At 41.8% G+C, this 27,303-nt stretch overlaps 2 protein-coding genes across 3 annotated transcripts; both read right to left on the reverse strand.

Moving 5' to 3' along the window:
- Window positions 1–464: 464 nt before the first annotated feature.
- LOC111261394 (uncharacterized) lies at window positions 465–3,872 on the reverse strand. Of its 2 annotated transcripts, XR_015311493.1 has the most exons (3): window positions 2,572–3,872; window positions 1,837–2,059; window positions 465–1,208 (listed from the first exon to the last, which is right to left on the reverse strand). XR_015311493.1 is itself a non-coding variant. In XM_022834852.2 (2 exons), exons 1-2 carry the CDS (start codon window positions 3,002–3,004, stop codon window positions 2,019–2,021), a joined length of 474 nt encoding a protein of 157 aa, XP_022690587.1. In that variant the 5' UTR covers window positions 3,005–3,872; the 3' UTR covers window positions 1,665–2,018. The 2 variants fall into 2 exon arrangements, 1 of the variants encoding a protein (XP_022690587.1); XM_022834852.2 differs by lacking the exon at window positions 465–1,208 and having other exon boundaries at window positions 1,665–2,059.
- Window positions 3,873–13,296: 9,424 nt separating this feature from the next.
- Window positions 13,297–26,913, reverse strand: LOC111261398 (uncharacterized). The gene is made up of 7 exons (XM_022834855.2): window positions 26,648–26,913; window positions 24,881–25,026; window positions 22,355–22,455; window positions 21,896–21,957; window positions 21,415–21,513; window positions 14,935–15,075; window positions 13,297–14,852 (listed from the first exon to the last, which is right to left on the reverse strand). Exons 2-7 carry the CDS (start codon window positions 25,000–25,002, stop codon window positions 14,793–14,795), a joined length of 585 nt encoding a protein of 194 aa, XP_022690590.1. The 5' UTR covers window positions 25,003–25,026; window positions 26,648–26,913; the 3' UTR covers window positions 13,297–14,792.
- Between the last annotated feature and the right edge of the window lie 390 nt (window positions 26,914–27,303).

Below are 27,303 nucleotides of genomic sequence, written 5' to 3' on the forward strand. Positions count from 1 at the left end.
TTACTGTGCCCGAGGGCGGAAGCGTAAGGTTCTCCATAAAACTACATAACTAAACGTCTTCCTCAATAAATTTTATTTGATGACTCCAGTTGTTGGCGGGTATTTTAAACGGGTTCCAAACAACCATGTCCCCTAATGATTGCCATCAAATATGCTAACAATTATTAATACTTACCAAATATTTAAGAGGATTTTTAGGGATATGAAAAAACCTGAACATTTTGCCTATACTCAATAGCTTCCAGAAAAGCCATTCTTAACCCGTCCTGTCCTTTGAAAGAAAAATAGTACTGACTGACATAATATGCTATCGCGCTACTAGTAAGCATGCGAAAAGATACGTGCAACGGAAATCTTAAGTAGTAAGTTTACATCGTGGTAAATAGTAGTTGAGAAAAAATGAAAAAGCCTTAAATAACTAAAATAGACCATGCCTTAAATGGTCCAAATTAGGACACGTCTGATTGGATTTGGCAGTATATTTCGACAGAGAAAAATAGGTGTCGGGACCTCAAATATAGTACGGAAAACCGCTTTGGGGTTGCCGGAAAGTCATGATCTCACACTTCTTTTCCATGGCTCTCCCAGTCACACATACAGATGCGAAAAACCAAATAAGTGATTAGCCTATATATACAAATAGAAGATATCGGAAAAGCTGACTAGCCCTGATGGCACGAGCCACAGTTTTTTTCCGAAATGGAGACAAAGCTATCGAGAGACGAGGCTAAAAGCTTTAAAGGACACGAGACAGGCGGGACCAATCAGCTGGTGATGATGGGAATGATGACGGTAAACAGCATTAGGCAGAGACGCCGCCCAATGCTGCTGCTGCTGCTGTCGTCGTCGTTGTTGTCGTCGTCATCGTCGTCGTCGTCGTTGTTGTTGTTGTTGTTGTTGTCGTTGTTGTTGTTGTCGTCGTTGTCGTTGTCGTTGTCGTTGTCGTTGTCGTCGCTTAAACGGTGGAGACACGGATGCGGAAGCGACTGGATACGTCCGCGGCCATCTCTACGATCTGTGCGACTACGTGAGTGTTCCTGAATGACTGAATATGGGCATGTACGTACACGCTCATCAGGACGGACGCGCTGTCACTCACTCGTGCCGTCGCTAACAGCCCACTCATGAGCAACGTAAATATTAACAACAAGACCATCAGAGCGACTGGGTCACAAATAGAAGTAAATATAACCGCATTTCTCTCAGCGCTGCGAAAAAGTGACGTGTCATCGGCGTTCGTCGATCATACGTTGATGAAAACAACACAGTTAAAACAGGTTTTGTAAAAAATCTGGGCCTATGTCGAAAATGTTGAATACAGGTCTTGGTTGACCGCCAATTTGTAAAAGATTCAAAAAAAAAAAAGCAAGGATAGACCTACGGCAAAATACTACCGGATACTGGCTAGAGTTTGATGCCGGTCGCTCCGTACGACTTTTTCTCTGACTTACACAGTTCTAAATGGATATATTTGTAAATTCTGCATAGCGCGCCTTCAATGATCGTTATGCTATTGTAACTTTAGGTTACGTCTCGACTCAACTACTATTACCAAGCACATCGTGACGTTCGACAATATCACAGTGTTACATTTAGTAACGTTGGCGCCGAGACACCGCTTATTCCCCCCAGCTTTTCTCCCGCGTAATACTGTATGCTTTCCATCGTTTGCCATCATTTCGTCATCCGTTTATTTCGCACAATTTAGCCACGCATAGGAACATCCGATCCGGGTAAATCTAGGCAGTCGGAAATAGACTAAGATTGATTTTTAGGCAAATCCTAATAGGAGCGGCCTTTTGCCTTTATTCTTATCACATTACAGTATATACGTACCTATATGGCCTTGACCTCTACACTCGACGATATAGTCTTCAACATCGAAATGTACACGCTTTGCACCGGCCACTCCATGCAACAAGGGCACCTTAACTTCGTTATTATGGTAACTTAGAGCCATTCGGCCTCTGTGCATTTCTGGGCATCTACAGATAAACAAGTATAGATCGCAATCACGCTCAGACAGTTGTTGGGCCCAGCAGTATCAGTGCCATCATGCCTGTTCAGAAAGCAGTTATGTAATTGATTTAATATAATCCTTTAATTTAACGCTAGCATATCTGATTCAACCTTTTCCTAAGGAAAATCGAACAATTGGATTTCGTCGCATATTTCTCCCGTTTTGGCATCAATTATACTTGACCTTATAGTTCATATTGTGAGTTCCATACACCGTTATGTAGCACAATGATTTGGGCATAATGTATTGGATGGCACCCGTCCGTAATGATTATTGCTTTCGAACTCAAGATACCTGAACACTGAACGGGCTCTAGAGACAGCATTTTACATGTACGATTACGTTTGCAACACGTAACAAATTGAAATACAATGGAAAAGAAACGCGTTTATATCAATGGAAGCTCGACAACTAGCGCTTTGCTGCGGTACTGTAGTAAGTTCGCTATATAATACTAGGGGATTCTGTTCGTTAGTCTCAGCCGATAACAACTACTAACTAATTACTGCTTCTATGCGCGTACGGTTGTTGGTGGGACTAAGATTCCGTACTTGTTTTTTGTAGCATTGCTAGCACAGAGCTATCTTGACTTAATGAGTCCTCCTCAACAGCTACTCTGTGGTGTTCCTTAGCTCCTTCGTCAAGCCTTATGTTTACATTGGTATCTGACGATTTTGTGGGCTCTTGTGTCGGGTTGCCATAACTATCCACCAACGAATCTAGGTATTCTGGATCGCAGTGACTGTGATAAACCTCATGATGCAGAGCTGGAGGATCGGACTCCTCATCATGAGCCGGTTCTACATATCCCGGCTTATTTTCGCTTGTACCGTTTGACGGAATTTCAATGTGTGGTGAACTATGCGGAGAGCTAGGTTTTGAACTGAGCTCATCTTGTTTAGCCGTAGGTGCTAACTGACGCTCGCTTGACGTTTCAACAGATTGTCCAAATGAAGAGATCGATGGACTTAAAGGCGAGTCCATCTTTTAGGGAAGCCGAAATGGACTTCCACGGTCCTATTTTAGATCTTGATCGGTAATGCGAGCTTCGTTATTTCGTATTGAGGGAAAGCTAGAAGAGGCCTAATCTGAATTGAGGTTGAAAAGCTACAAGGCTGTAACATACGGAGAGAAATCGATACGGGGATCTATCGTGAGCATCGATCTAGTTCGCATGGGGAAACTGTCTAGCAATCTTGTTAGATGGGGGTCCATTCATTGTTTCACTTTGATAAAGTCCAGGGCTCGGTCCCGCAATGAAGTACAATCGTAACTAGAATATGCCCTAAAGATAAACGTGATCAGCTATTTTGACTCAGCCACAGAGTGCTTCAAAAAGGTTACCAGTCTCATCATAGAGAAGTTACGTAACATCCCTGAAAGGAATTACGGAGGCTCGCTTTTTTAGAACGCCGTACTGCCGTGTGACTTAACAAACACCCTGAAGATAGCTGGAAATTAAATTCACTTGGAGATGTCGTTGCTAATGGAGATGTCGTTGCTAATTGCTTACGTATTGTGAATTGGTTGAAGTCTCGCCAACAACGTGCATCACAAGTACGATCTGAGGAAGAAACAAAGCTCGTTGTCTTGTAGATACCCCCGCGATAGTATATCGATCATGCGAATCTTCGGAACAAAAAGATTGTTCTGATGGTGTTTACGCATCGGCAGGTTTTCGATTTGAACCGAGATCCGCTGTGTGAGGCAATGTGTAACCACAACACCGTATATGAAACTGGAGACATTTATTCTGGCCCGGCATTAATATAGCACACAACATCAGGTCTGATTATACTGCAGGAACAGACCTCTCCACTCTATCAGTACTAAAGGTTTGGGTCCTTAAAAAAAAAACACCATTCAACCCATTTGGCTATTCTTTTAACGTATTTTATACCACTGAATAGTTGTAACTACATCGAAATGTAATATTTTAACTCTGTTGTTTTTACTAAACCGATTACGATTGGCTGTTTTTCCCCACACTGCGCAAGTCCATAGTTTTCGAAATCTATTACTTCGATGGACCTTATGCGGTTTTGAAACCCGCCATTACACTGGTTAGTATTTACTTTTATAGCTAGTATCGAAATGTTTCATATAGTTAATTAGCCTTACGATGGCTGTCTCAGCAATTGCATCTCTTAACTTTAACTTCTTGTTATATATAGTGAGACGTAGATGTCAGTACCGTTGCAGCGTAAAACTGTTCTATCAAAATCTTTATTATGAGTCTATCGGAGTGATATTCAAGTGTTCGAAATTAAAATCTCCGGAACGACGGCATACAAACACGGAAACAATACGATTATAATATTATTACAGGATAATACCCTATTTGCTATTAATTTAAATTAAAAACTATCGCCACCAGAAACAACAGCGGAAAGATTTCCTCAGGCTCTCCGTGAACCCGTAATCTTGACGGAACAGTTGTAGATTCGTAAAAAATAATGATTGATCGCATAAGCACCATCTGTATATCTCTATCATGAACGTTTCGTGATAGCCAGTATCAATCATTAGTTCACGACAAGAAGCAACGTCATGCTTCGTTCCTTACCACGAGCACATATACGGATCCGATCTCTTTTCTAGAAACGCAATTAAAATATTTATCGTTATGGCGAAGCAGAAGGGGCAACGCAAAAGTAGAGCAAAGCTGAAAGATGCCAGTAGTCCCCTCGTCAGTCCTCACTTCAGCGTGAGTAGGTAAGTCGAGCGACAATTGAACTGTTACTGCTTTATGAAATCACTCCCGAATTAGGTGTGATCAACTTTTTACGGAACGTTAACGTCATACATGGGCATAGATCAGCACTGGAAATTTATCCAAGTGATTCTGTACTGTGCCGGTAAACACCAATTTCGTATCGACCTAATCGGTGGCAAACAGAATCATTGGGCGTATTAATGAAAGGTATCAAGGCATGACATGAGCGACATTTTAGGCGTGACGCAAAACAGTGACAGGCAAAGCGTTTGCTTTTCCTTTCTCAGGTGTAAGGCACAAAACATCATTTTGCACTCGAGCTCCTAAACGCGTCTTACCATTGACGGATTGTCATTGCTCCCTGGCCAGTTGGACCGTCATACCACATCTATTGATTGCCACTTAGTGGGCCATATAGGCTATTGAGCCCAAATTTTATTCATGGGCCGGATCTTTGTAGTAGTATTTTATATTTGTATATATATTCTATATTTGTAGTAGTCATGTGACGTCTGGTGACATTTCGAACCTCAACGGATGTCGATACTCTCAGAACCGGGATGTTCGATGTTGCTATTTATCGATTACACAAAATTAGGAACATGTTTGGTCAGGAAATAAGAATTCATTCATATACGGCGCTTTAAGCCTTTATGCATAAAGAGAGGTAAGTCGACCAGAAAAATCATACTACTTTCTTATAAACTGCATCTTATTTTTGCATGCCCCGATGCAGGCACCCCACGGACAGCCATGAATTGAACTTTCGTTTATACAATGGATTTGTTCGAAACGTGACCACTGGCGGATTTTTGTCAAAAAGTCGTCTTTACATTTTTGTTCCAGTATGCTCGCCAGCCCATATAAGCCCTAGAAATTTAACTATGCAATGAACAGAAGTTTTTTTAAGTTGAACTTCAGCTCCAAAAACAAACGTGCCTAGTGAGCAAAATGCGAATTTTTGGTATCTAGTCAATTTCAAATCCTGTCGAGGCCAAAAGACTGCCGAAACTGTCCGGACTACGTGTGCTTTGTGCGGCATTAACTTTGCACCTGAGAAAATCGTTCAAGCAAGAGTTGCCAAACTCTATAGTGACATCTTGGAGCTAGACAACGCACCCGGCCCGGTAGGCAATCTGAAGTCAATGAGAACAGTCTGAGAACATTTTTTAAGAAAGAAAGCCAGCCGATGACTGTGAATCGACCGGGAAGATGAATTGCAGTCGTATGATTATTAGCAGATATCCTAAATCTCAAATCAAAAACCTGAATGACGCATACCGGCTAAATGAAGAACTTCTCATTGTCTCTCCACATCTCACCCGGCACCGTCCCACACAGCGCCAAGGTTCGACGTTTGGCCAAATCTTTATCCTAAAAAGAACGTCACCCGCGTGAACTTTTATGCTAGGGCATTAGGGAAGGTGGAGCTCTATGGGCCACCCTGATTTCTCTAGTAAGGAATCACTGAATATAAATGTTAGTGCTACGAACCTTTCAGAGCTGTTTTAGATGTGCATCAGTACAACTCGTGTTAGTGGATTATTTTTATTGTGTAAATTAATAACTTAGAATTCTTTAAGACATAACAAACATAGGATGTCTTTCGGAGCTTTTATGCGATGCTATATAAACAAAATAATCCTTTTTTTTTTACCTACAGTTCCAGTTGCTTTTGAACTGCATCTCAGGGTCATTACATCAATTTGTACTATGTGACCACCTTATGAATCAGAATGAATTGGCGCGCGTATATGGATTACTGCATTTTACGCATATATGAACGTTTATGCCGTCGACTCTAATTTTACGGGAAAATTAAGGGGAGCTAAGAACCCTAAAAACACAAATAAGCTAAGTAAGAATACGAGCCTATGTGTGTATGTATGTCAGGTTAAACGGGAGCATCTTATCTTCTCACTCGTTGTACTAAATGTCGTCGTTGTTGATAATAACGCGTCATTTGATATTGTTTTTGAGGCAAATTTTGATGGCCTTATTGGCATGACGCACAAAACGCTTAGCAGTATTATCGACTCGTGGACTATATTGCGAATAATTAATTTATCAAGTATAATTGTGTATATTCTCTAAGAGGTTTTACGTAACGCTGTTTACGCACGATTGGGCTTAGCAGAACAATGACTATCTAGCGTGGCCAATGGATGCGGGACTCGGTTACAAAGGGTGGCTTTTATTTTGTTGAAACCACTCTTAACACCTCTTTTATGTGTCATACTAAGAGTCCGACTCATCAGTTAATAGTACTGCAAGCCGGTCACCTCGGTTAAGTTCCCAGCTGCGCCAGGCGAGCCTTTTCCCAGGGGAAGCAAATTGTTACCTTACCGTCCACTTTGTAAACCCAGCCTTTACGCATCGTCTGTCTCGCTAGCCCGGCGAGCCTAGCTTTTTCTTCTCCACAACACTGCATCTACTCCCTGTGTTTGACTTCTCTTTGGATAGACATTGACGTCTTATGAACCCCGAACGCTCTGTAAGAACAAGGCTTCAAGGCTACGCCTGGTGTAGCCATTTCTTCCGCACTTCGATACAACGCTGTGAGGTGTATCTGTAGAGCCTTCAGGGTATAGCAGGTAGAAGTTCGACGAAGCTTTTTGATGTATAAGGCCCTTCGTTCGAAGAGTCCGTTCGAAAAAACTGCGTTAGATAGAGAGTTAATTACCCTCCCTTTCCATCTGCTAGGGCCTAATTATTATTATTGGTTTACGTTCTGAACGCCGGCCCCTGGTGCGAACAACGAAACGAATACTATTAGGTTTGCCATTAATCTGGTGTTGTTTCTTTTAGACCTACTAACAGGTCTGTCTGTACTGCTTATCTCTTTTTCGCTTTCAGATCTCAAGGAATTGATCCTGCGGATACGAATGCTGCCTATGTGCTAACCGTTCGGTGCGAAAAATCCCCTGAGTACTACTGTTCTTCAAACCTTGTAGAACAACTTCCGTTAGGCCCTCCGTTACAGACGGTCTTGTCCATGCGAGGGCTCCCGTGCAGAGCTATCGACTCGTCCACCACAATAAAAAGCCTTTGTTTACGTTTCCGCGATCCATAAATGTTAGCCATGATCTTTTCCAATCCTATCATGATCTTTTCTTCTTTTTCTTTGCAGCTGCGTAACATATGTGTGCAGATTTCCTCATAGCTTAGTCAAGGATGGCCCCCAGGCGCCGCCCTATGGGCGATGTTTTAATATCCGCCTTTTTTTGTTTATCTTCGCGCATTTTTCCTCTCAGTTAACACCTGACGATTTGATCAGTAGTTATAGACATAATAGTTACACGAGTTTCAGTGCGATCAACTGAGCTTTAGAGGACACGCGCACGTTGTCACTGTTCCTCTTTGCTTCTCACAAAGAGCGTGATCTTTCAATATGGCAATATTCAAATTTTTCAAAAGCCGACTTCACATAGTGCAGCAAGGCTTCATGTGGAAATACGGTGAACGAATCAAACTTTTATCGACCTAATTTGGCAGTAAATGGTTGTAAATCAGCGTCACTTCTAGCGATAAGCTTAGCTTTTTTTTTTTTGGAAAAAAAAGGCTAATACTGGCCCGCCTAGTTCCCTCTACTTGAAAAAAATTAGACCTCTCCCACAAGAGCTTAAGCGAAAAGTTCTTTTACGTCCATCGAAAGACATTGTCTACCACTGGCGCGTGAAATTCATAGGTAAGTAGTTGACAATCGAGAGGATCTTGAAAACTGGGTTTGTTGTTGAAATATGGGAAAATGTCGTAGACGCTCGTGGAATAATTTTTTCACTGGCGAAGAAGTGATGCTTTTTCCATGCTGTTCAAAGTACAAACTGCTCTTCGTTTCCATCATTAGTTAGATTCAAGGTGGAAACCGCTCACAGACTACTATGAAAAGGTTCTGTTTTATTAAATTGCAAATGCTTATCAACCGACCGTAATTCCACGAAAAGCTACGTTCACTTCTAGATTTGTCAAAATCACATTTAAGCAAGCTTCATCCAAAATTCAGCAGACTTGAGGTTTCGTTTGGTAGTAAGCCAAAAGTCCCGAATCTCTAACGACTCAGCAGGACCAAAATGTCTAAATAACACAAAAGGCACACAAAATCAGAAGGCAACCAACCCTATAAAAGTTAGATAACCTTATCTTGAAAACAGCATCTTAGCCTAACCAAAAATCGCTTTGTACTTTTTTCGTTAATTTTCGACTTAATTTTCACTTTAATACCTATCTTGGATTTTCTGCTTTGACAGACGCATTTTTTTTGGACTCTGCAGTAACTACACAATGACCAAAATGGCATAAAGCGTTCTATTTACAATTTGTGATTTCAATGGAGATTTGTCTGATGCGAAAATGTTAGGTAATAGCTGATTATCTCTCCTGTTAATAAAAGAACATTGTGTTATTGCCATGATGGTTTCTTTCTACAAAAAATTGCCCGTCTTTTGGTAATAAGAGTAGCTGCTGATATAAAGTATGCGACAATATATAGATATATTTGTGTGTGTATACATCAAAGAGGTGTTTTGTGTGCTTTCCAAATGTATTATTTTTGCGCGTGCTTTAAGTAAATATAACACTAAGATTTCAAGTGAAACTTCGGACTATCTGTATAGCGATCAGCAGATGACCTTGTGCCTTACTTGTATATACGCAGCGGTAATACTGTTTTTTTTTTGTTGTAGAGCCTCTTCGTAGACGTGCTATCAGTCTTGTTTATAATTATCACAACAGCGTATCTATCGTGAAAACTCATCATACCTTTGACGCACTTTGCCCTGTCCTTTGATTAGCTTTCCATTTAGGTCGCATCTGTCTGTCGCTTTGATTTGAAGATAAGCAGGTCGTGAGTGTTGGTATGCTGGCAAGGGGGAACATTTCTAAAGATTACTCAGTAATTTCCTGAGTGTTTTTCTCAACGACTATCACCCTCACGGATGGCGGCAACATTACGTTCTATATTATAGACAGAATAATGCATATACATTTATATTATGATATATTGGATGCGTTCCGAAGTGCCGAGGGATGTTCTTCGTAAGCATAAACAGGCCAACTTTGCAACAGGTGATAATTGAAAACTCGCTATTCAATGTGCTACTACGAAAGTAGCTTTCAAATGTTCTAGGTTTATGAATAACCCAAAAGCCTGTTTCTCTGTAGGGTGGCGCTGATACAACGTTGGGGTGGCGCTCTTGTTAACGCTAGCTGGACAGCGAAAAAATTTTTAGACGGCTCTATATCCCAGCACAATGGCAATCTATTATACCCGCCGAACTTGCCTGACTATAAATCATACTTTTTCAGGATGTCTGGCCTAAGTGGTCCCGAGCTACACGGATACCGCCGCGCACGAATTAGCCTGTCCTGCTGTAATAAAGCTAGTAAAAAAAAACGCTGCTAATTTTTGTTCATTTAACATACAAGGGACGGCCAAGTAAAGGACTTGACCGTCCTCCGTTCGAGCGTCAGAGAATCTAGCTTTAGCAACGCTCTCTTGGTACGCACGAAGTTCCCGAACGCTTCTCCCCGGCTGCTGAAGCTAAAAAATCCGAAAGCAACGTGGTCTCTTCGCCCGGAAAACGGTGCAAAGGAAGCTATTATTTTTTTTTATGGATCGGTTCCCGTTGCCTAGCGTTCGTATCACGTCAGCGTAACCTTCTTGAGGCATGTCCTGACTCTCTGCGCTTCTTAATCCTTAAGGCACTCTTCTTGGATTATCAGACGTTCTATCAGTTTTCGAAATTTTTTTTCTTACCGTCAATCCCGTTCGTTTCGGACAATTTCCATTGAACCGTACGATTTCGTTCATTTTACAGGGCAAACCTCGCCATTAGTCGGACATGGTTAGCTCTGTAAAGTTCTGCCGTATGCCTTCAATATTCAAGAACCATTTATGGTAATATCAAATATATATATATATACAATGTAGTTTAAAGTCGAACAATTTCTAGACTATTTGGCCCAGAATAATAATTTTTTTTGCGCTCTTGTCTTAGCGCTCCAACAGCTTCTGGAGAGCTTGTATTTCAAAAATTATTCTTAAATGAACTGTTTGTTTATATGGGTACGATTCATCCGCTACTCTTGACACCCAACAGAAGCCAGTTTTTTCTGAGACAAAACAACCAATTCGTAATGGCGAACACCAGTGCATCGTTTGGGCGAAGGTCAGCCACCAACCATCCAACTTCTTCGCGCTGGAAGAACCCCCACCAGGATTGAAAACCTTTCTTTTTACCCAAAATAAATGGTTCAAGTTCTTATTAATTTTCACACTGCTTCTAAAAGATCTGAGGAGAGCTTTCCTGAGGAGTTAAAGGCAAACTGGAGGCAAAATACAGTTTTGATTCATCAGTATGGCTCAAAGGGCATTGTTGATATACCTTGGGTTTTGCTATAGAAATAATTATATATTATATAATAAAAAAAAAAAAAAAAAACAATCTTTATTACTATGTTCAGATAAGCTAAAAAAAAGTGTTAGTCTTCTAACCTTTTCGGGTGTTTTTGCACTTTTCAACTTTTTGACCATTTTGAACTTTTCGCCTCCTATCAGAGGCATTTGAACAAGCTCACTCCTATTAGTATTGCTCGACATCAAGGATATTAAATGCTGATCGAAGAAGGAATATTTTAAAAAGGGCTCGTTATCAATTCAGATTCCAAGTTAAAAATGTAATGGCAGTAAATGATGATTATATTGAATAAACTAACGATTGCTGGGAACGATACCCATTCAAACCCCATTCAAAAACTTTTGTTAAAATATCTATTTTTGTTCAGAGACAAAAAAAATCCCGATTTGAACGTGTCACTCCGTATATATCGGCAAAAAGAGTATTAACCGTTTTTCCATCTAGATTACTAACTACCGTATCTAAGATAATAATCGGATTGCGTATCGGTCGCAGGTTGGCGTTGACATCATTTGAAAGCTACGATTTGGTGGCAGTATACGCAACCAGTTTGATGGAATTCTTCTGTTCAGTCCTACGATAAGATACTTTGAAGGTTCTACTATTGATCCTCTGACTTATAAAAGATCATGTTGCGTATGGTCAAAACCCATTATCGTCCAATTATGGGAAAAAGTTGATAGAAATTGAACGATGCGGACACGTTGACTAGCCATCTGAGTAGAAGACATATTAACTATCAAACAGTTTTAAGCCATTTGAGGAAAGCTCGCTATAAGAAGAGCCCAATGTATGATACTCCGTGCATGAGCTACGTTAAACATTTCTACCCACCAAACTCTATAGACACTGAACAGAATTGAGCCATTTCTGAAACGGCTCATCAGGGAGCGATGAATAAAAAAATACCCATTCAAAATCTACGCAAAAGCTTAAATTGACGCGAAAGAGGTTCACGCTATGTGTTTGATGGAACTTCTAAGAAATCATGTATAACGCGAGTTGCTGACGTCTGGCAAAACGATCTATTCAGACTTCTGCTAGCAACGACGAACAGAAGATCGAACAGAGCAGAAAGTAGACAGAAAAGGCGTCATCTCTTGTTCCACCACATCTTAAACTACCCGGAAAATAATTAGAGAACTCTGATTTCATTGCGCAGAGCTTGCTCTATAGCCTGAATTTCGTATCACCAAACGATCATGTATGTCGGTTTTTGCAGAACTTTCCTAGTGGCGCTGTTTTAGTTTCAATGAAGACCAATCGTTTGTCACAGAAGCCGCAGTGGTAGATCATCGACCAAACTGGTGCCTGTTTAGCTTAGTAATTTTACTTTAAAATACTTTTTCGCTACGTGATTATATGTAGTTTTCAAAAGTTATCCAATACACGAACGATGAGGTGGAAAATGTGTAGCCTTGCCTCATCCCGTTCAAAGCTACCGTCAGTAATGGAATTAGGGTAGAGATGTTAAAAATGAAAAAAAAAAAAAAAAAAAAGAAAAAAAAAACACTTCTTCGGCATCATGAGATTTGCCGAAAAAAATACAAAAGATTATTGATTTTTTTCTACAAAAACGAATTCATGTTGAAAATCAAAAATCATAGGAAAAAAGAGGCAAAATTCAACGCTTTTATACAACGTATTTTGTGCTTCATTTTGCATCTTGTATTCTAGTAGTTTATAGCATATTTGTAAGTTTCGCTTGAGAAGGTCGGAATGTTTCTGGCTGACGTGACTTTGGAAGAGGCAGCTAAAAACGGCCGCAAGGAGAGAGTTCAATCACCCAGACGGCGGCAACCAAGCGTATATTGCATTGCTCGTGATCGGCATCGACTAACGTGGCTTAACGGTAGGGGCTCGTGTTGGTTTTTTCAGTTCATAGGCTGTAGTCTAGCTCATACGAGACGGACATGTGATCGTGCTGATTTACGTACGTATCACTAGAAAACAGCATAATCTTTTGCCCTCAACTGAGGCGTGCGCCAATTAACCCACAAGTTCGAAGTTTATTAGTTCCTATAGTAATATTGTCGTATCGTACTTGGATAGGAAAAAAAAAATAGTACTGAAAGTATAGATTTTCCACTGTTTGACAGCCACGGATACTAGCGCTTAACTAAGCAATGACGAGAGCAACAATATCAATCAACTCGTTTGTTTTATTCATTGACGGGTGAAAATATATAGTGATGGAAAGGATCTCAATGATTCTATGGAATCGTCAGCTTATAGCAACGATCATTCGTAGAAAAGTCGTGAAAGCTCCTGTAGCAACGATGCTACAATATCATCACCGTCGTAGAAAGTTGTCCTAATTGACTTTATCCAATATAAATCGTCTAACTAAAATAACAGCCTATTCATGTTCATTGTTCATCCAAGTCTCGTGTAGCGCTATTAAGGGTAGGTAAAACTCGGCGACCAACTGCGGTCGATATGGACGATGCTGTCTATGAAGAATGGAAGAGCAAAGGGAACATTTTGTTCCATTTGATTTGGGCACTATTATAGATCACGATGAATTCTGGATGGGTCACTAAGATTGAGAATGAGAAACAACTATAGAATAGACTAGAGGAGAACCCTTGGACAGGGGCGTTGTGTCTGTGTGTATAGGGGGTCGGAGAGATGGCCAGATAAATTCATTCAGCACCAATAAATAGTATGGGACGAATTACTGTCCCATAATAGATAACTGAAAGAACGCACTTCATCACTAGTATATCTGTGTCTTGTTTGAAGGATAACATATCCACTTCTCGCATGTTTAGGGTAATTTCTAATCCCTATGCCAATGAGAAGCGGACAAAAACACCCCACTATCAAAGGTGTTTCTGACGGTAGCCAACTACCTTGCGAATGTATATTAGTGAAGTCAATGTTACGATATTAACAGATGACGCTATAAACGCAATTTAAAAGAATAGAGAAATGCCCCTATAAGCTATGCTGGAACCACGTGTACATGCGAAGGTGCATTTAGGACAGGATCAACTCAAGCAGTGACAAGTAAGCTGCTATTATTGTGGGGTGTTACCATTTTACCGAATCATTAAAAGTTGTCACCAACAAGAGTAAATGTGCACATAAGCTTAGAAGATTAGGACCAAACATCATAAAATTAAACATATTACTATTTTTATAATGGCGGTATTTACAGAAGATAACAATATATCGAGAAGATCTGTCGAATATTGAAAAATCTTCAAAACATCGAAAAAAAAAAAAATTTAAAAAAAAAAACAGAAATGAGAATCCGAACGGAACGAAAGCAGATCTCTAGCTGTATCGTTCTACTTAACACCGATTAGAAAACTCATCGTTGAGGGACAAAGAGCTAAAGTGTTTTCGATAGAAACGGATGTACAGGTAGTCTTGATATGAGCATCAAGGTGGCCGACTAAACCGGTTTAGCAGTCAGCCAAAGCAAAGCTTATTCTTCGGCATCTCTTGAGGACCGTTCACTTACGTCGAAGCAGACTGCCAAAGGCCAAAGTAAGGTCCATGTAAAGATTTTGAGAAGAACCTAAAAAAACCTTGGCTCCTTCCTGGGGGGTTGGGGTTGGCGGGGGCGGGGCGGGGTGGGGGTGGGGGGGCTAGTTCCATAATTGTCGTTGATGTTGTTGTGGTTCTATTTTCAACCCTGGTGTTGGCGCGCTGTCGCTTGAGCCTTCTGGACCTGTGATGCTTGTGCAACCTGGAAAATCGTTGTAACACATTTATAAGTAGAAAGCTTTATTCATTGAAAAATACAACAATAATAGCAACAATAATAGTACCTGGGCAGCAGCGGCCTGCGCTTGTGCAGCAGTCGCCTGTGCCTGCGCAGCTTGGTTTGCTTGTGTCTGAGCTTGTTGGGCCAAGTATGCCTGATACGCCTGATAGGGGTAGGCTTGCGAAACAGAAGTCACAGGCTGACGCTGAAAAATTGTAAAATAAAGTAGGTTTATATTCATCTCTTTATAAATGTCGGCATCACAAGGACATCATTCTACTTTGATTGGGCTGGTCGCTTGTTTTTTTAGACAGTTTTAGACAGGAGTCATACCGACAGTAGATAACGTTAAGCAGAAAAATGTGCCAATAAAATATCCGTCATATTTTTAAACCAGCGAACGAATACGAAATTTCTATTAAGAACGTTAACTTCATAACCGGGTCCCGCGGAGAGATGACCGGCCTACAACTGAAAATACCTTTATCAGGTACTATTGCCGTATGTGCGATATAAATTACTAGAACTAAAAATAGAAGCAGACAAAGCTCACTTATTATTAAACATTTCCTTCTCTAAATTTTATTAAAACACTAAGACAATCTATACATATCTGCAAAAAGAACAAATTAAAAATTTTTGTGAAATACGTGGTGTCATACAATTGCCTACCGATGCAGACCATTTTATATACTAAACTATAAATATTGATTTGAAACATCGTAGATATGTTTCAAAATCAGTTATTACTGTCTACTCGATTCCGCAAGTCATGAACCAATCCCACTTCTCTAAAAAACTTTGGTTAGTAACTTTTACGGCACTGACGTTAACATTGTAGTTTTCCGCGTTTGTGATAGGGGACTTTTTTCTACATTTTTAGGTTGAATAAAATGCCACTGATACATCGTTCAGATACTGTTAGCACGCCCATTCAACCATGGTATCGTTTTCTAATAAATACCTAATAAATACCCATAACAATAGTTCTCTCGGCTGTACCAATAGACGACCCACCCAAACTGTGGTATCAAAATACTGTGTGACACTTTACTGTGCTTTTCCTTATCACAATCACTAGCAGAGCAAATCTATCTTGGGTGAACCGAGACCTTAAGCCACTGAACATGTGTTGACAAAAGGCACCGCCAATCCGCTCTCAATTACTCTTTAGAACTTTGCCCCTAACAGATGCGCCTTTAGGTTACGTTCGATAAAACGTGCTCCGGGAGCTATTGTTCCGAGAATTAAATAATGGCTTTAAGAGACGGGTGGGGTACGTGTGCATTTGGATGACTTCCACATGACTATGACAAGATCTCAATGGCATTCCCTAGAAAATGCAGGTTGCATTTGGACAGCGGTTCTTGGAGCCTTCAGAGCAATAGTCTGTGTCTGTCTGTCTGTCTGTCTATCTGTCTATCTGTCGAGGTCGAAAACTACTGAACGAAGACACCATAGAGGAGATGAGTTCAGCAGACCAACAGCTTTACAATAGGCCGCTAAAAATAAAAACACCCAATTTATGTGTCATCGGAGAATTATGTAATGCGGCGTAAAATTCGGTGCGGTCTAATACGGCCTTTCTCCAACCATGAATGTGTGCAGAGAGGGACCAGAGTGACGAAAATTTGCTTGTTTTTACATTCATGAGAAGAATATCACTCGTTTGCGGGCCTTCAATCTGACACGAAGAAAAGGTCGGCCACGAACCAATAACGTTTATCTGCTGACGCTTGTGTTGCTACTGGCAATTTGGCTACGACAATAACGTTTTTATCCTCGTTACGGCCATTAAATTGGGAAATGACTTCTGTTATAGTACTTTCTGCTGCTATCAAAGTGTGCTCGCTCAGCGATTCTAGATAAATTCGCACCCGCATTGATTTAGCTAAAATCATCACTGGCTGTTGTTCCGTATCTTATCTATGTTTACATTTACTGTTCTGCTGAGCTCTTCATCTTGAATGTTACTCTTAATTTATTTTATGCGTGCTGGTGATGGCAGTCGCAAAAACTTCTCAAATCTCCGCTTATTTTTTATCCTTTGGTCTAACAAGCATTGTATCGCAACGCGTAGTTCATCTGTCAGGTTTCGCATAGAGACAGCAAGCACAACATGAAAAGGTACCACAATGCTGTACACAGTCATGACGACGGAGTAGTTATTTTGGGTGATGCGAACCCCACCCGCGCCATCTTATGACACCTAGGCAGCATGCACGCCCAAACACTCTTTAACAAATGACAAGTTTCTACCCACCCTTGTCTAAACCGAAGTCAATCGACAGAGGGACCAGCGTTCGAGACATCGTTACTGCCGCTTTGTGCCAAAATTTCGCGCCCGCTACATATTTCTAGCGCGCATTTCACAAACTGCCAATTGTATTTCTAGCATCATGTGTTCCTCGTCGTTACTCCTTCACTAAAAACAGTTCAATTCATAGGAAAAAAATTAAAAGTATTGCAATTGTCCATTGTAATAAAAGAGCCAGTCAAGGAACGCTTCCGTTAGGACGAAGAGATGTTCACGGCAATTAGATCTGTGGCCTTATAGTTGGAGAATATGGCGCTGGGCGCAGACGAGTCGTTAGCGTGGCGCCTGTCTGATGATTAGCGAAATCAGGCGAGCAATCAGAAAGAACATCGGCTATGCCTTGCTTGCTTCAGACATCGAACAGGGAGGGCACAATAATGGTTTGTAGTCCCGATGATTCTGCTAAAAATCGCCTATCCCAACGAAACAAGAGTAGGAAAACAGGGAGCTAGAGCTTATACATACGGGTGATGCTTGCTTGCTTACTACGTTTCCACGTACGAACATCACTGTAATACTGAAAGGAAGTAACGTCTCGTAAAAATCTTTTCAGTAGTCTCTGACGTTCTCGCAGTCTATGGCCAGTGCGTTTCCGCTGCGCGTGTAGGACATGGAACGTGTCACCCGAACGGGTTTGTAAATGACTGCATAGTCGAATATACCGATTCATCTACATCGATGATTTGTTTGCCCGACTTTTCGTATGTTGGCCTTCTTAACGCCTCATTCATTTTTCGACAATTGGCCGTGGACGCTTACAGACCCTTCGACAACCAGCATGATTCAAATCTAAAGCAACAGACTGATCCGAACTGTTTGTGAATAGCTCGGAACACTGAAAAGGACAATGAGCACTGCTAGTAGAAACGAGAACCGCAAACAGTCGATAAGAGTGCTGGACATGCCAACAAGCTGGCTGAGAATTGTATGGGCATGACCCGGAGGCGTGAGAGGTCGGAAGGTCATGAAGGAAATCGAAAAGGAAGCTATGAAGTATGGACACATTCTGTTCATGAACCAAATATCTGCTTTTGATCTGGTCTGATATCAGCGAAAATTTGGCCGGCCGAGAACCTCTTTCACGACAGCAGTAATTATATTGCGGATTAGAAAATTATGTTGACTTGATTAAAAAGTCATATTACCTTTGATCTGTCGTTCTGACGTTCTCATTCATACACCCTACAGTACCTGTCAGCAAGAAACAAATCAGCTAAAACCGATTAAATATGATACAAAAATAGCAGTCAGTATAATGTGACGCAGCTAACGAGCCGATACAGACATTTTTTTTGTACTATATACAGATACTTTTGTGCTGCCGCATACCTAAGTAATACTCTCTATCTGAAATCTCTCTCTCTATCTCTTTCTCTATCTGAAATGTAAACAATTATGCACGTTTTGTTATGTCAGTCAATGGCGAGCGATAGCTGTGGCGACCCGAAAGAGCTAACGACGGAAAAAGGCAACTTCTTTCCAACAGTCTGCCTAATGATCAGGTTAGCACTCAGTCATCTTCCAATGGTTGTACCTTAGTCGAGCCTAGACATTGTATAGTTTAACCTTAGCCAGGCTTGATAGCGAAGCGTATCAATGTGCCGTAACGATAGAATACATGATTGTTTAAATCCATTAATGACGGAACGTATAAACGCGGTTGAATGAAGACAAATAAAATGTGCCGTGGCAAGTTGGGTTCCAGCTGTGTGACACGGTTCCTGCATCATCCTAAATGCCTCGGTGCATGAATTCGACCCCAATGGGCCCTCGCAGCAATCGGCATTTTACCTTTCTAAGGAACTGACGAGCTTGGCCTCGAGCACACGTAGCATAATAGTAACATGGAACAACAATATTCGACACGTTTATAGCATTTGGCAGAAGAAAGCTAAATCGCTACTCAAAGAAAGTGAATGTGGCCTCTGTCTGACCCACTGACCCAGATCGAAACAGTCATCTGAAGATGGTCGACATCCATCATCAGCGTTAATACCATCAGCAACCTTATCCTTAACATCAATTTGAAAGCCATTAAGCTGCCGGCATTAAACGCTACCCGAAGGCCTCCTAACACCAACAGACAACCCATAGATAACACACGCCGATGATCGGGGCTCGCATTCCTCCTTGTAAAAACCGACATCAGTTTTGAGATTGCGTAACACTACAGCAAAAGCAACAACGACAACAACAATAACGCAGGCCATGGGACCAGAAAGAGACAGGGGACGAGATCCGTGGCCAGAGGCTTAAAGGAAAACATCGATTGGCCGTTAAGTCATTGTCCGGACAATGATCGGTGTCATGGTGGCGATCATAATCGAAAACGACACATCGCTCACTTGCTTAGTGCCAATAGACTCTTGGCCAATAGAAAATTGTAGAAGAACCTCGAACCATTAACAGACGTGAAAAATGGACAAGTACTGACATTTTAAGCAATCGATGTAGCCATCCAAAAAAACAATAGCAGAATTCGTTAAGGTCAGCCTGCGCATGTGTTTGTATCTTTGCGAAACGTTATTTGGGCGTATGCGACCGGAAGCAAATTCTCTAGCTTCTCCTGGCCAAAGACCGCACGGCTCGTTGAAGGAGTGCGTTATCATTCGTACCTGACTTGGCCGTTGCAATCTAATCTACAGCGAAAAATGTGATAGAGACGATAAAAACCACTCCGCTTATCCTTATGCGGAGACAAAGGTATAATTAGATTTTATATTCATAGTGGATCCAAAGTAATTTCCGCTCTATCATTTCGGTAATGACTTCTTCTATATTGTTACAAAAATGAGGCATGCAATTAAAAAGTATCTGAAGCACAATCGTGACATGTAGATGTTCGACGTCCGATTCGTGAGAGGCAATACCCATCAGATGCTAAATCTCTGCCAGCATGCCCCATCTCTCTATCAGAATCAGCCAATCCTGTTGTTCAAATTGTACATAGATGCCGGCATCATTCACTGTATTTCAGTCGTTTACCTCCCTTCTCTCGAACAACGACGAGCAAATTGCCACCTCTGATCATCGGTTTGTTGGCGGGTCTACTTCAGTAAAATGATGGCCCTTAGCCATTCTTGTGATGGGCAAAACTGGGTCAGCGAGCAAAAACGCTAAACGGAAATTTTTTGTGTTCTTCTCTCCTTCGTAAGAGAGTTGCAAGCGGGGAAGCTCCACGCCCTAAGCAAATGATGGGAAATTCGCTTAGCAGAAAACGTTCTAAGGCAACAGTAACAAAGATTTAACAACATACAGCAACTAGATCTGGGTCCATGCACGAGTACGTTACTACTCGTTGTTGAACCTCGTTTTCGTGTCGTTAGTGCTCTTGTTGTTATTCTGTTTGTCGGCATTTTCCTCGCTCGCATCAGTTTTTCTTTTTGCTCAGTCTACCGGTTAAAAAAGTCCACGGAGTCAGCCCGAGGGACTGAAAGCTGTCTGTCTTCCCGTCTGAGCTAACATAGTTGCGCGAGCGGGATGATATCTGCGCGAGAAGGTGCCTTTCGATAATGCGGTGGAATAGAACGTAGTAACAGTTAATACGGGACAGCAAATCAAGCGGCTTGAATGTAGCAACAGGCTTACACAGAAAGAAAGATGGCTGTCGTGCTCGTCGACATTTTCGTTGAGAAGTTAACGAAGCATCTGACAGCTGGACGAAGACGAAGTTACAGCAACGAAACGAACTGCAACTTGTTGTCAGATGGGGTGGAGTGATTGAAAAGTTCACGAAATAAGTAGACAGAAACGCATAGGAACAAAAGGGAGAGATGGCAAATGTCTACTCAGGGCTCATTCTTGACACTCATCGTTCTACCAGGCCATTTACAGACGTCGTCCTTTTTCTCCAAGCAGTCACGTTAGGAACGAGCGTCAGCTCATTTCCGTTCTCACTTCAGTCCAAACGAGTGGCGTGGATATTGCGTGACTAAGTATTGTTGGCAACAGTGCTTTCACTTTAGATACAATCAAAATGAAGTTATTTTTTTTTCTTGCACCCGATGAACGTGTAACTTCAATGGAGATACAAAAACGTTACGCTTGCAGAAAAGTAAGATCAGCCCTATGTATGATGTTGTAGGATAACGTGAAATATATGCGACGGGTTTTATATGGATTCACAGATGGGTTTACCACTCGTATAGTTCTCTACTAGCCAATAGCTATTGTCCAGGGTGTATGTAAATCGAAACATTAAACGTTACAAACACAAACAGCACTTACGTGAGAAGCGGCAACCGTGGGATCAGCTGACACGGGTTGTCCATAGCGAATGGCAGCATTATCCAACATTGTCATTATGTCATAAAACTCCTTCGGCACCTATTTGGATTTAAATAGTATATATAGCATAGTAAACATTTTGAGACAGTTGAAATTATTGTAAGAGTTAGTATTAGATCTTTATCCACAGCTAACCTTGAGACATTATTTAAAACCTAATTTAGTTCATATTTAATATGATGTTTTAAACAAAACGTTGGCGAGCAAGCATGCTACGTTTAAGGATTAACGATTTTCAACGATTGGCCAAAAAGTTCCCGTTAGGTAAAACTTCAAAATTAGACAAGGGATGAATGATGGAATTCATAGGTACTAGAAGCCCGATCTAAGGACGCTTTCAAGGCTCCATTCAACAAAGTTAAAGAACTTGAGTGAAACGAATGTTAACAATTATATCATTAACAGTATCTTCAACTCGTACCTGCTCTCCTCCAAGACCTGCAACACCCTCGTACCCAGTCCTTTTGGCGAAGCCCAACATTCCTAAAACAAATTAACAGTGAATAAGTGTCCTAACAAAGCGCTAATTCGTATTCAGAGATCTATGAAGGCTTAGATTTCAAACACACATTACGATACAACGCAAAAGGCCGGTGGTAACGAAGAAAAAATGCACGGATGTACACGGTTGATAATGAACAAAAAGACAAAACAAAACAGTGTTTCCAGAGGACATCGACCCAGGTGCGCGACGCGGACCATAACAATAATCTTAGTTACGCTGGCAAAGAAGCGTACTCAATCCGACGCATCTACACAGATTGGGGATTACTAGCAACTGCTGACGGTAACCATTTAAAGTTACGTCATTGAAAACTTTACTTTTACGTAGGTCTATAATGGTGATTATATTAAATATTGTTTGTGTGCCGTATCTCACCAGGCAGAGATGAAACGACGCCGGGAACCATTCGCACGAGTGACACAACGCCGGTTGCTACAAGAAATGGAACTACGACAGAGTTTACAATCGGTTCGAACCTATATTACAAATAAAAATTGCATCAACTTAACGTTCAAGTTACCAGGCTTAACTGTACGGTATAAGTCATCTCCAATCGATCTGTTCGCAAGTGTCATTTATTTGTGCCGTTGTGTTTCAATAAACTTCGAAATTAATAGAATGTTGAAAGGACGCCAGGGACGCTTTCAATTCTGAGTCGAAAATAAAATACTGCTACATTGGCCGCGCGAAATCAGATGTGCATAAGAAACGAGCCAAGGCTATGTTGTCAGTGTTCTGAAGATGATAATTCAACTGAAACGTAATCAGATGAAGAGTCTAGCTGGCAAACATTTTGAGGATTTCAATATATATTGAATCATCGATGATCTGTATCCGCTGCTGTGTTTGCTGATTTCGGTGCCACTACAAGGAATGGTATATTTATTTAGTCGGAGCGTTCTTCGTTCTGTGACACCAAACGACCGCATCTCTATATCATATTCTCACACGCGTGAGTACGTGTTCACGTCTTGAGCAACGCTATTCACAGGTCTGCCTACTTTTTTTCTTGCGAATTGTGAACTTATTGATCGTAAGTCAGAGAGTCCTAGGGCTAGAAATGATCGAAGTCTAGACAGTCGACATGTTCGCTTTGGGAACTACGACTTGAAACGTGTAACAAATTTTAAGCGCAGTTTAACTTTTTTCGAAACGGTATTGTATAGGTTTCGAAAGTTCAGGCACATGCGCTTTAGAAGCAAACAGTAACTTGCAAATGAGAGCTAGTATGACAAGTTCTAATTGCGGCTTAAAGCACAGTCGAGGATGCTCTTCGTTATCTTCCTTTGACAATTCTACTTCACTTTTTTTACGTAGATTAGTCGAATTTATAATAAGAAACATTTTTATGAAACTCGTACTAATATACTAGACAGGGTAATTTTTGTTGGTAGTACCAATTTTATAGAGGCGCGTTGCATAGCTGAAAAAAACTTCAGGTCGACGTATACGGTTCTATGAAAACCAACGTCGTCGTGTTTGCGATCACGTCATCTAACGGAAACGACTCAATCAACGTACTGGATCAGCCTCTAGCCGATTTTTGACGTCTGACAGGTTCTACCAGCCTATGACTGTCAGGGCTTTAGCTTGATTTTAGTGATTATAATTAGTTTGAAGTCCGAGTATTATTATTACTTCAAGTTTAATAATCATGGTGTTAGCTAAAAATGTGTATCACATTTATACCGAACGCTTTAAGCCTGTGAATTGGTGAAGCCATATCGGCGCCGTGCGACAATGTGCAAAATAAGAGCTTCGCAGCGGCAGCCATCTTGCTTGCCTTCACCAAAAGCTTGAAGAGATGACGACTTTTTTGTCACTGTCCTCTCCTTTTGGGGCTCGTTTAGTTTCGAGGCGAAGGAACGGGACGGATGGACGGTACAACCACAAACGAAAACCAACGACAGCGGTAGCGGCCGCAAAATCATCACTACAGTCAAGCGAGAAGTGACTTCTCGAAATCGGGAGCATCGGGCCAATGACATTTTGACACCGAAAGTCGCCGTAGTTGTCTTCATCATCATCGAGAAAAACGAGCGGAACGAGGGCGGGGGTTGAACGGGACGCGGAGAGACGAAACGAAAACACCGAGGATTTACTACGAAAACTGATTACGGCTACAGCCGTCGTTGTGGATGGCCGCAGCGGCAAATTCTGCTACGGAGATGATCGCAGCCGCAGCGGCGGCGGCGGCGGCGGTACGAAAAGCGTTCATCGTTTTTAGACGAAGTTTAAAGCCCATTGGCAATGTCGGCAAAATCATCAGTGCGCGCCATCACTGATATTAGCGCCACCCATATTTTAGGCATTTTAAGTGATGACCTTATTTAGCTGACGGCCATAGTAGAAAGGGAGCAAGAAAAACAATCCGAAAATTCGCCCATTCCTCAACGCTTTGTGCGCTGCGCAGATACACAAAACGAGCGCAGAAAGCGCGATTGTTTAGCACGTAGTCACTTATATCTGGGAATTACATAAAACTAAGAGACAAAAAAAAGTGGGTTTCAAACGATAAATGTGACCCTTGAAGCTGTTCCAATGTACACATAGTAGTTATTTAGTAGGCGTTTTTTCGAGTATTAACAAAATTATAGGAAGTAGAAAGTAAGAACTAGTAGAAGTCTGTTTACTGTAAATAAAAAGCTTCAGAGGGCTTTTTTAGTCGCGTGATAAAATGCGAGTATCAATAGACGCCTGTTTCCAACTGGCACATGTAACGGTACTGCTAAATATCCATGTGTACGATAAGAGGTCTCACGTAAACTAGCAAAAGTTCGAATACGTTTCATGTGTCGTAATTGAAACTGTTCAAATGTTTCCCATTTGTCAGTTGTCTGTCCGGCCCTAGTAGACCGGTGAAGATTTCTGTTGGTATAGGTACTGGGTGCCATCTCTTACCTGCCAAGCATTGAGGCCCTTCCGGTGATAAGTGATTTGTCCTCTTTTTTGGTATCAACAGGCACTGATAATACGCAGTGTAGCATCACCACACAGGCGATAAGCTTAAGGATCGCGCGCATTTCGATATTTGTTGATGACGTGACCTAAACGACATCGCGCAGGCGCGATGCCCAATCGTGAACAAAGCATTATCATCATTAATGGTATCCTCTGAATATAAGTTGTACTTAACGATATATTTCTCTATCTAGCGTACTCGTTCCTACTTTTCTGATTTCTGAAGTGGAAACAAAGCTGTTTCTTTATATTCATCAGTACCACTCTAGTTAGGTGAAACACTCTAGCAGGCAACACAAGAAAGACCAGCAACGGGGAGTGGAAATGTTGTAGAGAAATAATTCGAATCAGTGTCTTCGGAAGAGCTAGAAAGCTTCGCGCTTTCTGTCTCAGTATTTGTTGGACCTGCACCAGGGGACAGCAGTATCTGCTCGCGGTTTTAACGAAACGTACGATGCAAGAAAGTGAAAGCTGAATATTCTAGTAAGAAGAACACGCACGAGCATCTAGTGAGGTGACGGGCCTACCCCCCGCTGTCGATGTTTGTCGCCAACGCCGGTTTGTTTGGGGTGCATTTCTCGCACCCGAGAAAGGACTAGTAGAGAAAACGGAAGAACGAATAACCGAAAAAGAAAGGCATACCGATCGATTCGGACCTATAGGTAAGGCACCCGCCAGTTTGAGTGCACACTTTGATTCTGCTCGCTGCCATTGGCATAAAAGATGGCGAGTTGTTGGTTGTCAAATATGTATACAAGTGCTGTTAGTCGACAGGAACACGCAATGTTTGTAAAAAGGTACACAGGTGCCAATTACCATTCGACAATGAAAGCCAGCTTACGCTAGCCACTTGTTGTTACAGGCGTAGCGTCGTTCCTATTTTGTTCACTCGGCCGGTACCTCTGAAGAGTTACTACATAGATCGCACATCTTTCTATCGAAGATCCCAGGGTAAGATTTGTTTTCGTTCCTTCTAGGTCTGCTTTTGGGGTGAAAAGTTGAGATAGCTTAAAAATCAGCTGTGTAAGGATAACGATCTCACATCACGGAGTTGCAAATTCGTCGTTAGACAGGAAAAAATAACCATCTGGGTTCGATGTGATTAGCTTAAATCACATCAAATTAGTATTTAAGGGAACTAGAAGATCAACATAACCATTTGCGTCATTGCAGATGTGGTCGTTCAATGAAAGATCGAATGTTCAACGAATCTAATGGAGATCTCTAATCAGGAAGATGAGTGATCTTACGCAGGTCTACGAAAATGCTCTGCTGTTTACGTGACAAATAGGGAAAGAAATTTATCTCTGTCTAGCGTTAGACGATGAAAAAAACTGATAGAGCAGCGTGGAAGGACAGAGAAAAACTATTTTGATTATGCTCATATCCGTATTTATCACGTGCTGGAGATCGTTACGAGACGCACTCTGGTAAGCACAAACGCACAGCGTATCCGATACGAGAGTTTCTATCACATGACACTGAACAGAAGTGCGCCGCGTTATTACTTCAGGGTGCACTCGTCGCTGTGGGATATGATGTTGTGAAGCTTGCACGATTTCGAAAACTAGGTAGATGAATGGATGCAGTTGCTGTTACAGGCGGTAGGGAAAAAAAGTCATATGTGGGAGGAACGGGGCAGATGGGGGCGTTTCACCATCGTCATTGTCAGCATAAGCTTTATGACAATTGTTGGCGGCACCATACCTTAAAGCAGAAGGAATAACGAAGATTTGTGCGCAGTCTCGATTTCTGAGAGCGGCTGTTCGTCTCTGTGAGTTGTACGCTTGTTCGATGCGCGCCTACCGCTAGTCCTGTCACGGTGGAAAAAAAGAGTTGAAGCCTCGAGCCACGCGACAGTTGCTTTTAAAGCACACACAGAGCCCAACAATAGCGATGGGTTCACGATCGCGAGTGACGATGGGTGATGGCAGAATGGGGCAAGAAGGGAAAGGGCGTCACTTCAATGCATACTCAGGGGAAAGAAGAAGAAGAAGACGAAGTCGACGAAGATGAAAAGATGTTCCCAGCTGGTATGGGGAGAGGGCGTTGGGTGAGAAAGAAAAAGACGGGTCGGCCGAGAGCCAGATCTTACGACCAGCTCGGCCGGCCGGCCGGCCATCTACGCACCAGCGCTAGTGAGCAGGCGCTGCTGGCTAACAGAGAGAATTTGGGCGGGTACTAGAGCTGTCAGTGGCGACTTTGCTGTTACTTCTGGCGCTGCGGCTTATCCTATTGGTGTTTGTAAGTACCTGTAAGCGCTTCTTGTATGGTGTGATTCTTGGTGCTCGCGTGTGTGTGCGCGTGTTTGTATACGCGCTCGTGTCTTCGTGGAAGAGAACGAGCGAGAGGGCGAGGTTGCA

This window comes from Varroa jacobsoni, unplaced genomic scaffold, assembly GCF_002532875.2.
Source record: "Varroa jacobsoni isolate VJ856 unplaced genomic scaffold, vjacob_1.0 scaffold_553, whole genome shotgun sequence".
NCBI lineage: Eukaryota > Metazoa > Arthropoda > Arachnida > Mesostigmata > Varroidae > Varroa > Varroa jacobsoni.

Excerpts from the sequence above, each read along its gene's own strand:
- LOC111261394 (XM_022834852.2), bottom strand. The coding sequence starts at position 3,004 with ATGGACTCGCCTTTAAGTCCATCGATCTCTTCATTTGGACAATCTGTT. Across the intron at positions 2,060-2,571 it reads AGCAATGCTACAAAAAACAA|GCATGATGGCACTGATACTG; the intron begins GTACGGAATCTT and ends CTTTCTGAACAG.
- LOC111261398 (XM_022834855.2), bottom strand. The coding sequence starts at position 25,002 with ATGCGCGCGATCCTTAAGCTTATCGCCTGTGTGGTGATGCTACACTGC. Across the intron at positions 21,514-21,895 it reads CAGGTCTTGGAGGAGAGCAG|GTGCCGAAGGAGTTTTATGA; the intron begins GTACGAGTTGAA and ends AAATCCAAATAG. Across the intron at positions 15,076-21,414 it reads CCACGGTTGCCGCTTCTCAC|CGTCAGCCTGTGACTTCTGT; the intron begins GTAAGTGCTGTT and ends ACAATTTTTCAG.